Source organism: Herpailurus yagouaroundi, unplaced genomic scaffold (assembly GCF_014898765.1).
Source record: "Herpailurus yagouaroundi ecotype Mexico unplaced genomic scaffold, PumYag 140, whole genome shotgun sequence".
NCBI classification, from domain to species: domain Eukaryota; kingdom Metazoa; phylum Chordata; class Mammalia; order Carnivora; family Felidae; genus Herpailurus; species Herpailurus yagouaroundi.
In genome coordinates this window covers 22,130,345-22,145,923 of record NW_024412395.1, presented here as the reverse complement: position 1 = coordinate 22,145,923, position 15,579 = coordinate 22,130,345, and the positions used below count along the sequence as shown (strand labels likewise).

The following is a 15,579-nucleotide window of genomic DNA, read 5'->3' as shown; positions in this document are numbered from 1 at the left end:
TCAATTTCTAACCTGTATCTTAGAAGAAGATACCTATTAACTTTTTCTTTGTTGAATTCTGAGGTCGTAGTACAATGCCTAAGACTCTGTAACCAGTGGGTTTCAGCAAAAGTAGGGTCAGGTATTTGAGATACTTCCAGAGCCCACTACCTCGGAACTCTCCCTTTGGCAAAAATGGCATGTCATACTATCTATACACTGGCATTACCTCTTTGCTTGAAACATACTCCAGTCCAAAGAGTAGTAATTCCTTTTTTATTCCTACATCTTTGTATTTGGTTTCTCTCATGGGATCAATGAAGCTAAATATCTAACACTAAACAATACCAAATTTTTCTGACCCTTTGCTGACAATAACATTTGAAATTATTCATGTCTCCTTATGTGAAAGTGGTCAGAAGGCTAATCATAGTACTGGTTGACCAACAATCAAAGGAACGAAAGCAGCTATGTATTTCAGCCTTTAGTTCTACAGAAAGAATGAAGTTGAGCCACATAAATAAATTTTGGAGTTGTCCCGTTAGAGCATGAAGGCTCACATGTAATGCAATCAGCAAAGAATCAATCTCTGATCTTTAATCTGACTACATTTCAAGATGACAGGTGACAGAGAAACATTTGGGAAAACCAAAGAGGTAACATACTGATTAAATATATAATAACACTACTGTGATTTGTCTTTTTTTTTTTTAAATCTTTCTTATTTTAGTGGCATTATTTTTGTTCTAGAAAAAAAAAATTCCAAAATCAATGTATAATTTAGAAAAGAGGAATAAACACCTTAAGTAGAGAGATCTCAAATAGCTATGGACCAGAACCACCCTTTTGGATAAAAACTACTCATTTATTTTGCCACTAGATGGACATCAAAATAGTTATTATTTGGAATATTCACCCACATTAGGCTATATCTATTGTTCTACTACAGAACATACTTTTTCCCTTTCTACTTCTATTTCTGAAATTTTAGTGTAACAATAAAACCATGCACAATTACTTTCAAAATATACATTCCACTATTCTATATTTGTACAAATTAAATATTAGCCTTTAAATGATGTTTACCTTTTTGCTTTCTTCCATTTCATGTTCAAACATTGCATTAAAAACTGGGGATCGAGCTGTAACAACATTAAGCGTCATTATTTAATATACAGATTTATGGAAGAAATGTACAATATTACCCAAAAGTTGTAAGTACCTGCAAGTACAGATTTATGAGCCTTAAATTCTTGTCCTCTCACAAAAAAACTGCAATCTGTAAATCTTGTGTTTTCCCAGAGATTACCTAAATCTTCTGCTAGTCGACATTCAGGCACCTTCAAAGTATTTGTATTAGTATGTCCTGATATATTTACTGAATCTTGGACCACACTCACCTAATAAAAAATGGACAGCAAGAAAAACACTTTTATAAATTAGTAGCAGTAATTAGTAAGTCTATACTTAAATTTCTTATCATTAGAATTATTGGGATAATTCAAAATACTGATTAAAAACACTAATTCTTGGGAATTAAACTTAAGGATATAATTTAAAGAACATAGAAAAAAAATAGAAACAAATTTGATCATTTTCAAGTAACATTTCATGTAAATAAATGGCTTACCGATTGGTTAGAATGCTTGGTTATTAAAGTAATTAAAAAAACTCCTCAGCAAAAGTCATAAAATGATATCAAATTGAAACAAGCAGGAGACATTTTTGTGAGGTGAAGCAAGAAATTTCTTTAATTTTTATTTTCTCACTTACACCACAGTCCTATCAACATTTAAAGTCTATTACATATGTAATAAACATGCATCACACTCACAAGGACTTTTTATAGTAGTAAAAAAGGTTATAAAACTATAGTCTATGATATTCAATTTGGGAAGTATTTTAAGTGTAGTTCCTACATGTTTCGACTCCAGTAAAATTGATTTAAATATTTAGTAATATTAATTTAAGTTGTAAAGTACAAGAATTCCCACAAAAGCAATCGCACTTATTAAAATTCATGTAAATCTTTTATAATAATAATCAACAGTACAAATACAATTTAGTTCTATTTGCAGACCTTCTATTTATCTATGAAATAATAAAATTAGTATGATGAAAACACTGGTTTTATAAAGATTTCAATATAACATAGATTAAATTTTCTCTCATTAGAAAAGACTATACACTGAATAAAATCCTAAAACACTACTGGTGAAGTCTTGTGCATCACTTTTAAGAAAACGTATGGTACTGGGAGCCTGGCTGGCTCAGTCAGAGGAGCACATGACTCTTGATCTCAGGGTTGTGAGTTCGAGCCCCATGTTGGGTGTTGAGATTACTTAAATAAATAAAACTTTAAAAAAGTATGCTACTAATATTAGAAATTTAATGTTACATTTAATAAACAAGAAAATACTACTCAACTAGTAATGCAAATATTTCAGAGTAAATGAACCATTACTGTTATATGTTAGTTATCTACTGTTTTAAGCTTCTAAGTTTTGCTGTCATTTGTTATGCAGCAAACTATATTAATTGAAAAACATTTCATAAGGCTTTTATTAAATAATGATAGGCATAAATAAGGACACATACCAATAAAGTAAACTACATAGAAAATGTAAATTGGAAATGGATAAACTAGACCAAACTACTAACATGCTAATAACACAGCATAATAATAGTCCAATAAACTATTTAGAGAATATTAAATCTCAGAAGTGCTCCTTCACCCTGATGTATCAAATGGGAATGAATGGATACTTCTAAAGAAAAACTTTATTTTTCTGAGGATATTTTTATTAACCACTTTGTTTTTTTCCAACTGGCATTATTAACCATTTGGAATCATACATATAGAAATCATCTAATCCAATCAACTTATTTTATAAAAAGATTTCAAAGGGAGATCAAAGAAGGTAACTAATGCGTCAATCACACATTCATTCAATACCAAAGGAAGGCTAGACGTGTAATTATCAGATTCCTTTTTTTTTTTTTTTTAATTCTTGGCACTACACAAATATTTCTTTGGATACATTTTAAAATCAGTAGTACTACTTTGATGCAGTTATGGCTCAAAAAGGATCTATTACAACAATCTTGTCAGATGATTTTCTAAATATAGGAACCAAGATATTGTATAAACAAATAAATAAAATCCAGTAATAAAGGTTCTCTATTCTATTAAGTTTTTAATTATTGAAACTGTTTCTAAAATGACTACACATAGGAAAAAAAGCTTCACTAATCCTTACCTGATTGCTCTTTTACACCATCCACTATAACTTAATGATACTTTAAAAATGTTGGTGTTGATAATTGAAGGTTTAGTTAGAGATCAGTTTTTTATCACATAGACAGTATTTCTTTGTTCCTATCAAGCACTACTCTTAAAAATTTGTAAGACAGAAGGAAGTGGATCAGTTCAATTATGTGCATAAAATATGCAGTGGATTTATAAAAATGTTACAACATATTTAATTTAGGAAAGAATTTCTTAAATTCTATTTATTGCCTATTATCCTAACTCAAAAGAATATATTTAATGTAAAAATCTTACAAATATAAAGTGACAGAAGAAATAAAATGATCAATAATTACAGCCATTTTTATCAGGCATAGACACTGATGTTTTATTTTTATTTTGCATATGTAATCATAATTCAGAAGTTATATTATTGACATACACATCTACATAGCATTATTATGCGTACCACAAATTTAAACTAAGAATTAACATTTCTTACGGTAAGGGGTATTCAAGGGACTATTTATATGGCAAATTTAATGACCTAATTAAAAACTGATACAGAACAAATTCTAATGATTATTTTCTTGATGCCTATAATTAAGAAATTGGTAAAATTTTAGCTTTTTTTCTAGCACATGTTCAAAAACAGGTAATGAACATTCTTACTGCATGGAACCTAGAGTAAAAAATTCAGAAAAAAGTCTGAGATTCTTTCCTACAGTTAAGTGCTGTTCTTTCAAAATAAAAATGCGAAGGTATAATATTCAAAATTGACAAATACTGCAAAGGAAACACTCATTTGAAAGCTCTTTTTAAAATCTGGTTTCAGCTAAACTGTGAGAATATAATTCACACTAAAGATAAACATGTGCAAACTCTAATCAAACATGACTGCCCTGAAAATCTGGGTCTCCAATAGTGTGGAATAGAGGTGACTATTACTTCTAGTTTGAAAAAATCTCAATTCTCCAAACTAGTTTTAAAACTAGGAATTTACAATAGTTCACAGTGTATAAATTTTGCCACTCTAATCAACTACCTAACCATTCCTCACACTGGCTTCACAGTGAGAAACTTTTCAATAGTCCAATTTCATATCATCTACTAAAATAGTGGGTCTTAGACTTTTTGACTGTCATAGATAGGCATCCTTTTTAAAAATCTGGGTGACAGAAATAGGGTTGTCAACTTTTCATTTTGCCTTAAAAGGGCTTTTTTAAAGAATGAAACCTAACTTCCATCCATTATCACAAGTATTTTAAAACACAAATGATATCTTGGCAACAAAAAACAGGATGAGAAAAAAGGTGTGTCCTTCTAAATGAATTAACTTTATGAAAAACTCAATTTATATGCACATTCTAACTGTACATGTATAATTTTCTGCAATCAAGAGATGGTATGAGTCTATATGAGATTATTTAAAATCTGTTGGACTTAAAAAAAATGAACTAATCTAAAGTTTTCTATTTCTCATACTTATTCCTCGATTCCTGTCTTCTCCATCACTTTGGGAGAGTATGGGCAGAGCTGTTTACACTACTAGAAATATCTACTCTGGCTACTTGATTTGCAATATGGAACTTGCAAGATGAGGTTATTTCTTGCAGGAAAAGGGTAGCACCAAACTGCCTTACCTGTCTACAGCACCACTTGCAGGGGAGGGGGAGGAGGCAGTTCTTTAGGTAGGGCAGTGCAATGCTTCCTCCTCTTCTGCAAGCAGTGCTGGAGGTGCTGTAGAAGGAAGGGCATCAATGAGAGGTATGGAAGAAACGGTGGAGCACATGAGGAATGTTCGTGCAAAGTACTTTTTGCCCACCGATGCTAAATACAGTGCCCAGGGTATAAGTCTCCACATCAGTAAAAAAATATCTATTACAGTCTCCAAAACTGAATACGATCAATGCCAACTTAAAATGTAAGGCATGGAAGGTTATGTTTTTTGAAGTTACTAGCATGTGGATAAAAAATATACTTCAAAAGTTATGTATTGAAAAAAGATCTTAATTTCAGCCTTCATTCTGAATTTCTTGTTGACTAGGTTCCAATATAATATACTTAAAATATCTGTAAACATAATTTCAATTCTAAAAAAAAGGAATATTTTCTTAAAGAGTTTATTTACATAAGATTTAACTGCAGTAAATTTTTGAAATTGGATTGCATAGCTTTTTTTAAGGTCCTTTAAATTAAAAGATTGTACAATTTAAAAAATTAACATGTTGGAATTTAAGATAACTCCTAAAATTCTGAAGAGTCTATATTAAGGATGCTAAAATTTTTAAATAATATAATCTGTATTTGTTTAAGATACTACTCTGAATATATGTCTATTGGCAACAAATGCTTTATAGTATTTGTTTTTCAAATTATTTAATGATAAATTCTGCTGAAGACACTTGTGGTATGTGCTTTACCAACCAAATAATTATATTCATAACAAATTTATCCTACAGTTCGTTTAACTTGTCTAAGTGAAAATAAGATGCACTATATTTGCATTATGTAGTCTCTAGAGCCACATTTCAATTATTTTTCTGACACAGCATAATAACATAAAATTAGTTTATAATGGTGCCATGAAATTTTATACATTTTCTACAAAGAAATTAAAGCTAACTTAATAGCAGTTAAGTAACTTATCATGCTTCTAATACATTCATTGATCTAAAATAACTTATTAACATATATCTAACATTGAGTTTACTTGATCATAACCTTTCAATTAAGTTTTCCTATGAAAATTATCAACTACCTTAAACATTTTGATAAACTATGTTACTGATGTATATTCTCTATAAACTGTATTGGTAGATAATATAATCCTTGAAGTCACTCCAAAGAATAATCTCAACAATTTGTACAGACAAGAGCAAATTCCAGCCTCAAATTAAAACAAATCATTACTGTAAATTATTGGCAGGGCTATGTTCATAACTGTTAAAATATGACATTTTATGAAAATAAATAAATCTCACAAGTTTGTCAACAGACATGGGTATATCTTAAAAATTTGGGATGCTATTGCTTATAATGCCAACATCTATTTAATTAAACAAACCCAACTGTATAAATATCAAGCTTCTCAATCTTTTCAGGCACTTTCATTATGTATGGATGTACATATTTCAGTCTGTATTCAAACTGATAAGCTACTAATCATGTTTAATATGGTCAACCTGAATATGACAAAAAATAGTGATTACCTATTTCAGAATGAAAAAGATACTTAGAAATTTTCATATAAAGATATACATATCCATAGTCTTTCTAGAAGGAAGAAGTACTTACTATGTGGTAGTATAACTACCATATATAATTTATAGCTGTAGACATGACAGATTCTTTTCAGAATGGGCTACTTACTATATTGAAGACAATCTAGTCTTACTGGTAAAACATCTACAAATGAAACCTTATCAATTATACTGATTACTGAATTTTAAAAGTATTCGCAATAAAAAAAAGTATGCCAATATTGTTCTAGCTTATATTTTTGCTTTATCATTAAATATAACTTTGGAGTTCCTTGAAATAAAAAACGTACCCACCTCACAAAATAATGTAAGCTTGTCATCTGGTAAAAGACCATTAGCTTCATCAAGCAAAAAATCCCTTCGAATGAATTTTTTAAAACCCCAGTCTTTCCCTTGTACAAATCGATATGCTCTTTGGCTTTCTGGTGGAAAACAGAACAGAAGTTTAAACAAAAGAATCATCTAAGAATGTTAATGACAACACAGTTAAATGAATGTACAAAAATAAAACTTGGCCAATACATTCATTATAAAAATTATAGATATGTGTGTTCATAAAATGTCACAAGATTTACATCAGGTAGGACCAGATTGGTTCACAGCACTACTCAGATTTTGGCCATTATCAGTGAGCTCACTTTCAGATTCCTCGATCTCTAAGCAGAAGAAAAGGAGATCAAATCTCTTGGAGAAGGAAGAGATCTCTCTAACAATACAGGCTCTTTAATGATGAAAAAGGATCAAAATACATTGGCATAGTCATACTCCTCCTCAGAACCTGATAAGAAAACATAGCTCTCATTTCTTGTTTCTCCCTTTAAAAATGGGTGCTCTAAATCACAACAGCATCCTTTAACTTTCCCGGGGCATCTATCCCACCAGAGAAAAATCCATTAACTGGTAAAAAGAAGCTAAATAAAGTCTCTTATCACCCTAGATCTTTGGACATAATCTCTTCATCCCTAAAAACAACTTTCATAAAAGTCTAAAAGATGGTTTTAGTATAATCTGTAAATGCCTTAATAATGTTGGAGGTAAATTTTTCAAATGTCTAACATACTGGAGAACTGTATATTAAAAAATAAACAAGATCCTCTACAGAAAGTATTCACAATCTGTTATACAAAGAATTAACTGGAGGTGAAAAACCAAAAATAAATTTAATTGAAAGACTCCATGTTACGGGCTGAATGTTTGTTTGTATCTCCTCAAAATTCTTATATTGAAATCCTATCCCCCAATGTGATGGTATTAAGAGGTCAGTGAGGGGCGCCTGGGTGGCTCAGTTTGTTGAGCATTTGACTTCAGCTCACGTCATGATCTCACCAGTGAGCTGGAGCCTGCTTCAGATTCTGTGTCTCCCTCTCTCGCTACCCCTCCCCTGCTCACGCTCTCTCTCTCTTCCTCAAAAATAAACATTTAAAACAATTAAAGAAAAAAAAAAAAGAGACTGGAATTAGAGGAGTTCATAAAGGTGGAGCCCTTATGAATGTGATTAGTGCTTTATAAAAGACACTCCACAAAGCTCCCTAGCTCAATCCGCCATGTGAAGATGCAGCGAGAGAAATCAGTAGTCTACAATCCAGAAGAGGGCCTTCACCAAAACCTGGCCATGCTGGTACTTTGATCTTGTACACTCAGCCTTCATAAGCCAGCCAATCTATAGCACTTTGTTACAGCAACCTAAACTAAGACACTCCACTACTGTAAATGTCAGACACCATGAAAATATATGTGAAACTATGTTATTATTTCGGCAAAAGATAATTTTTAAAAGTGTATTTTAAAAGTTTTTTTTTTTTGTAATGACATTACTTGATTCTGTGATTCATTTCTAGAAATCACTTAAAATTTAATGTGGCAGTTCATGATATATTTTCCTACTATGCACATTGTGTATTTCCTACATTGCTCTTCTTTATGAAGCTCCAGACCACATGGTTTCAGTTGGCTATATATGTGAAGCTTGAGATGAATTAAATAGATCTGGAGACTAAGAAAAACTGATTTCCTTTCGGTCAGTGTTTAGTCCACTGCTTAAAAAAATTCTAGTGACAAAAATCAGAACATTCAATCTCCTTTCACACTGTTCCTCAGATTTTATTATCTGGTAAAAACAGCAAGGGAGAAATATTTCCTGAGCACCGATTATATTTGCCAGAAATTGAACCAGGCACCTTGCTCTAAAAGCAACAATTTTTCTAAGTGACAAGTAAATACCGTTTTAGGACAAGAAAAAGTAAAATTTTAATATTATTTTTAACAAACTGTACATGTCTTATGAAGTCTAAGATTTAGTAAAACAACCATAACTACACTGGCATTTAAAATTAAATGGCCACATTACGTATTTGAGGTTAAGCAGATTTCAGTGGGGAAAAAATATCCTTTCCAGGGAAAAGTATGTAAGTTAACATGTAGTTACTCAGAGACTTCTTTATCCCAAATCACTTACCCATTGCTTTTGTTTCTTCCCTTTTAGCGTTTAGAAGGGAAAATTTGAATTTTGCTCGAACTTCACTTTTTGGGCAGCTGACTAAAAGCAAATATAAGGACAAGTAGTCTTTACTTTCATCATCTAATCCCTTTGGGTTTACCCTCAGGCACCTAAAACAAAACAATAGGCTCATATGGAGGAATATAAAACGTAAAACTCAAAAGAGAGAGGCAATACTGAAATTCGTTGTCAGATAATATCACAAACAACACTCCCATCAATATCCCCAGTTCTTTGTAATTCTCTATACTTTTAGGAACTTACAAATCTAGTATAAAATTAGACTAATGTCCATGAAGAAACAATAACAGAGGCGCCTGGGTGGACCAGTCGGTTAAGCATCCGACTTCAGCTCAGGTCATGTTCCTGGGTTTGAGATGCACGTTGGGCTCTGTGCTGACAGCTCAGAGCCTGGAGCCTGCTTCTGATTCTGTGTCTCCCTCTCTCTCTCTGCTCCTCCCCTGCTTACACTCTGTCTCTTTCTCTCTCAAAAACAAACATTAAAAAAAACAAAAACAAAAACCAGTAACAACCAAACTATAAAGTAGATGAAAATAATATCAAAACAAAATTCAAAACAAAAATCTTACCATTTCATTTTGTCACTGGGGCTAGATGAGAATGTTGAACTTTTTAACACTTCACCCATTTCCTCTCGACAAAAGCTGAAGTTATTAATGGTCCACATGTAGGAAAATTTTACTACTTTAACCTAAGAGATTCAGAAAACTACTTTTACAATGATGACTTATATGCTTTTAGCTTATCACATGTTAAACATCCCATGACTCACTTTTCTTAATACTTGGAATAACTATGACAAAGTGCTTTACAATATTCTCAAAATGCTATAACATTTTTAAGTGACATAACATAAAGTAAGGCATTTTTAACAGCATGTACCTGTGTATAACACCAGCTTTCTGCTATAGGACCAGTAGACATATCTCCAGGGAGAGGTGGGGTAGGTTCCCGGGACATTGCCACTTTATTGCAGTCTTCCAAGATTTATGCAATATCCCACACAGATGAATACTTTACTACAAAGAAAAGAAGTTTCATTGCTGATGAAAAAGTTTGGATCAAGATAGTACTTCAACAATCATAAAACAATTACTTTCTCAAATTTGATTATAAGGGAACATGCAAGGATTTCATTATTTCAATAATTAAAAAAAATCATAACCCTTTGGGACATATAACACTTAAAATCTAAACAAACAGAATGCTTATAGATAAGACATTATTTTATAAAGGTATATTTATCAAAATACCACAAATCAATAAATAACCTACATATACACATAAAATCACAATAACATGGAAGCTTACCGGCAACAATTACAATTTAGCCTTGAATGAGGCAGGGGTTAGACCTCCAAGCAGTCTAAAATCCACCTATATGACTCCCCAAAACTTACTCATGGCCTAATGTTTACCAGAACACTTACCAATAACATGTTGATTAACACATATTTTGTATATGTGTTATATGCTGTATTCTTCTAATAAATTAAGCCAGAGAAAATGTTATTAAGAAAATCATAAGAGAAAATACATTTACTGTACTATATTTATCAAAGAAGAATCTGCAAATAAGTGGACCTGTCCAGTAAGTGGACAGTTTAAACCCATGTTTTTCAAGGGTCAATTTTAATATCTGATTCACCTTTCTTCATCTTTTCATTGATATATTCACAAAAATCTAAAGGGTTGCAAAGTTAGAACAGTCCTGAAAACTACAAATATTAGTCACTCATCTGTCAAAGTTTTGGCCAACTAGAACAAATGATGAGAACTCAGAAGCAATGCTGTATTAAGAAGAATTACACAGATTTCCACAGAAGTCCACCTATATCTAAGACTAACAGGTGTCTCTGTTAATATTTTGTTCCTATCAGAGTGCTCCCTACTACATAATATGTACCTTATCAGAAAATTTCTTTCTCGTTAGCTGTTCTGATACTACATTCATTTGGGCATATAATTAATTCAGCATAACTTGGCCAGGACATTAGTAACTGGAGAGTGATACTTTGCAACTTATGAAACAAGAAAACAAAGTATGAAACAAGAAAACAAAGACTGAAGAAAACTATGGGAAAGATGCACAGAAACAAAAAGACCTACAAAAGGTATGAAAAAATGTAGACGTACAAATGAAGAAGTATGTTATAAATTTGCACCAGAAATAAACAATGAAAATATAAAACTACCACTGAAATATACTGCTGTGAAATTCAAAGTGAGAAAAAAATGTTATAAGTATACATGTGTTCCTTTAAAGGAACAAAAATCAAGATGGCCCTATTTTTCTCCACATTGTTAAATGTCTGAAAGTAACAGGATAATTACTAAAGAGTTCTAAGTGAAAAAGAGCTGTAGCACAAGGACTCTACATTCTATCATGTTTTTATTCACATTTAAAGCAGCAAAAACTCATTTCCAGATGTGTGAAATATGTAAACCACCTCCATAGCTATTTGGTGAAGGAATGAATTCACTCAAGTTATTTTTCTGCCAAAGACAGATGAATCAAAAGTAAAAAGAGACAAAAAACCTCCACTATGATGCTAAGTTCTGATTTTTAAACCTCTGAACATGTACAACAAATCTATAATGTTTTAAAACTGCAGAGACATGCAAAAAAAGCTTTTAGAACACAGTAACAAAATAAGTGAATAAAATATTAAGTAAAATTATGAAATAATTGGAAATCTATATATGAAAGGGTGACATTCATCTGACCCTCAGATTAAGAAACAGCTGATTCAAATGAAAAGTCAGGTTTGTGGGGGAAAAAAACTACCAACTTAAATGACTCAAAGTTTAGTTTAAAAGGAAGAAAACCTGACAAATTAATTGTAATTCATTCATCCACTGGTAACTACTATTTATAATATGTTCTTCAAGCACAGGAAACATCTTGGGGCAAAAACATAAACTAGTAAATGAATAAGACATTAAATTATAGTAAATGAATCTAAAAGGAAACAAAGAAACAGGAAAAGTAATTGTTATGCAACAGCTGAAAATTCTTCAATTAGGTACTGAGAAAATCAGTTAAGTCGGCTCTGAAGGGTAGATATTTGAGTTGAGAACTAAAAGATAAAAAACAGCTGAGACACATCAAGGAAAGGTGTCTATCAGAGAGTAGAAAGAACAGCCAACGCCAAGGCCCTAGTTCAGGAAAGAATTTGATCAAATTTCAGGAAAAGGAAGGAGTCCAATGTGGTTGATGTCACTGATGGATTTTTCAGTATAATTTAGACAGTAAGATCAGAATTAGAGTGAAAATACTTCAAATGGAAGAGTTTTAAAACTAATCCTTTATGATTAGACTGTTTATGTAATTTCTCTTTAAAAATTTTTTTTGAATGTTTATTTTTGTGAGAGAGACACACCATGAGTGGGGGAGGAGGAGGCAGAGGGGGTGGGGGAGAGGGGAGAAGGGGGGGAGAGAGAGAGAGAGAGAGAGAGAGAGAGAGAGAGAGAGAGAGAGTGTCCGAAGCAGGCTTCAGGCTCTGAACTGCCAGCACAGAGCCGGACTCAGAACTTGAACTCAAGTACAGTGAGATCATGCCCCCTGAGCCGAAGTAGGCATGACCTGAGCTGAAGTCATATGCTTAACCGACTGAGCCACCCAGGTACCCCTGTAATTTCCTTTTTAAATTATGGCATTTATACTAACACACTCACCCAAATGTATTTATATTTATGTAAGTTCCTCACATACAATGAATGGGTCAACCAAGCAATTAGAGAAGAAATTAAAAAATATATGGAAACAAACGAAAATGAAAATACAACAATCCAAACGCTTTGGGATGAGCGAAGGCAGTCCTGAGAGGAAAATACACTGCAATCCAGGCCTATCTCAAGAAACAAGAAAAATCCCAAATACAAAATCTAACAGCACACCTAAAGGAAATAGAAGCAGAACAGCAAAGGCAGCCTAAACCCAGCAGAAGAAGAGAAATAATAAAGATCAGAGCAGAAATAAACAATATAGAATCTAAAAAAACTGTAGAGCAGATCAACGAAACCAAGAGTTGGTTTTTTGAAAAAATAAACAAAATTGACAAACCTCTAGCCAGGCTTCTCAAAAAGAAAAGGGAGATGACTAAATAGATGAAATCATGAATGAAAATGGAATTATTACAACCAATCCCTCAGAGATACAAACAATTATCAGGGAATACTATGAAAAATTATATGGCAACAAATTGGACAACCTGGAAGAAATGGACAAATTCCTGAACACCCACACTCTTCCAAAACTCAATCAGGAGGAAATAGAAAGCTCAAACAGACCCATAACCAGCGAAGAAATTGAATCGGTTATCAAAAATCTCCCAACAAATAAGAGTCCAGGACCAGATGGCTTCCCAGGGGAGTTCTACCAGACGTTTAAAGCAGAGATAATACCTATCCTTCTCAAGCTATTCCAAGAAATAGAAAGGGAAGGAAAACTTCCAGACTCATTCTATGAAGCCAGTGTTACTTTGATTCCTAAACCAGACAGAGACCCAGTAAAAAAAGAGAACTACAGGCCAATATCCCTGATGAATATGGATGCAAAAATTCTCAATAAGATACTAGCAAATCGAATTCAACGGCATATAAAAAGAATTATTCACCATGATCAAGTGGGATTCATTCCTGGGATGCAGGGCTGGTTCAACATTCACAAATCAATCAACGTGATACATCACATTAACCAAAAAAAAGATAAGAACCATATGATCCTGTAAATCGATGCAGAAAAGGCCTTTGACAAAATCCAGCACCCTTTCTTAATAAAAACCCTTGAGAAAGTCGGGATAGAAGGAACATACTTAAACATCATAAAAGCCATTTATGAAAAGTCCATGGCTAATATCCTCAATGGGGAAAAACTGAGAGCTTTTTCCCTGAGATCAGGAACACGACAGGGATGTCCACTCTCACCGCTGTTGTTTAACATAGTGCTGGAAGTTCTAGCATCAGCAATCAGACAACAAAAGGAAATCAAAGGCATCCAAATTGGCAAAGATGAAGTCAAGCTTTCGCTTTTTGCAGATGACATGATATTAGACATGGAAAATCCGATAGACTCCACCAAAAGTCTGCTAGAACTGATACATGAATTCAGCAAAGTTGCAGGATACAAAATCAATGTACAGAAGTCAGTTGCATTCTTATACACTGACAATGAAGCAACAGAAAGACAAATAAAGAAACTGATCCCATTCACAATTGCACCAAGAAGCATAAAATACCTAGGAATAAATCTAACCAAAGATGTAAAGGATCTGTATGCTGAAAACTATAGAAAGCTTATGAAGGTAATTGAAGAAGATATAAAGAAATGGAAAGACATTCCCTGCTCATGGATTGGAAGAATAAATATTGTCAAAATGTCAATACTACCCAAAGCTATCTACACATTCAATGCCATCCCAATCAAAATTGCATCAGCATTCTTCTCGAAACTAGAACAAGCAATCCTAAAATTCATATGGAACCACAAAAGGCCCCAGATAGCCACAGTAATTTTGAAGAAGAAGACCAAAGCAGGAGGCATCACAATCCCAGACTTTAGCCTCTACTACAAAGCTGTCATCATCAAGACAGCATGCTATTGGCACAAAAACAGACACATAGACCAATGGAATAGAATAGAAACCCCAGAACTAGACCCACAAACGTATGGCCAACTCATCTTTGACAAAGCAGGAAAGAACATCCAATGGAAAAAAGACAGTCTCTTTAACAAATGGTGCTGGGAGAACTGGACAGCAACAGGCAGAAGGTTGAAACTAGACCACTTTCTCACATCATTCACAAAAATAAACTCAAAATGGATAAGGGACCTGAATGTGAGACAGGAAACCATCAAAACCTTAGAGGAGAAAGCAGGAAAAGACCTCTCTGACCTCAGCCGTAGCAATCTCTTACTCGACACATCCCCAAAGGCAAGGGAATTAAAAGCAAAAGTGAATTACTGGGACCTTATGAAGATAAAAAGCTTCTGCACAGCAAAGGAAACAACCAACAAAACTAAAAGGCAACCAACGGAATGGGAAAAGATAGTTGCAAATGACATATCGGACAAAGGGCTAGTATCCAAAATCTATAAAGAGCTCACCAAACTCCACACCCGAAAAGCAAATAACCCAGTGAAGAAATGGGCAGAAAACATGAATAGACACTTCTCTAAAGAAGACATCCGGATGGCCAACAGGCACATGAAAAGATGTTCAGCGTCGCTCCTTATCAGGGAAATACAAATCAAAACCACACTCAGGTATCACCTCACGCCAGTCAGAGTGGCCAAAATGAACAAATCAGGAGACTATAGATGCTGGAGAGGATGTGGAGAAACAGGAAACCTCTTGCACTGTGGTGGGAATGCAAATTGGTGCAGCCACTCTGGAAAACAGTGTGGAGGTTCCTCAGAAAATTAAAAATAGACCTACCCTATGACCCAGCAATAGCACTGCTAGGAATTTATTCAAGGGATACAGGAGTGCTGATGCATAGGGGCACTTGTACCCCAATGTTCATAGCAGCACTCTCAACAATAGCCAAATTATGGAAAGAGCCTA

General features: G+C 33.3%; 1 protein-coding gene across 4 annotated transcripts in view; it reads right to left on the bottom strand.

The window, feature by feature from the left end:
- Positions 1-15,579, bottom strand: part of SPOPL (speckle type BTB/POZ protein like) — an 83,521-nt gene that overhangs the window by 18,661 nt on the left and 49,281 nt on the right. For 3 of the 4 annotated variants that reach the window (XM_040474965.1, XM_040474964.1, XM_040474963.1), the window contains 6 exons: positions 9,893-10,029; positions 9,580-9,701; positions 8,948-9,099; positions 6,787-6,914; positions 1,202-1,379; positions 1,066-1,121 (listed from right to left, as the gene is read on the bottom strand). In XM_040474965.1, coding sequence (XP_040330899.1) covers positions 1,066-1,121; positions 1,202-1,379; positions 6,787-6,914; positions 8,948-9,099; positions 9,580-9,701; positions 9,893-9,970 — 714 coding nt within the window. In that variant the 5' untranslated portion in view covers positions 9,971-10,029. The remainder of the gene's footprint in view (positions 1-1,065; positions 1,122-1,201; positions 1,380-6,786; positions 6,915-8,947; positions 9,100-9,579; positions 9,702-9,892; positions 10,030-15,579) is intronic. The other variant, XM_040474966.1, reaches the window with a different exon arrangement.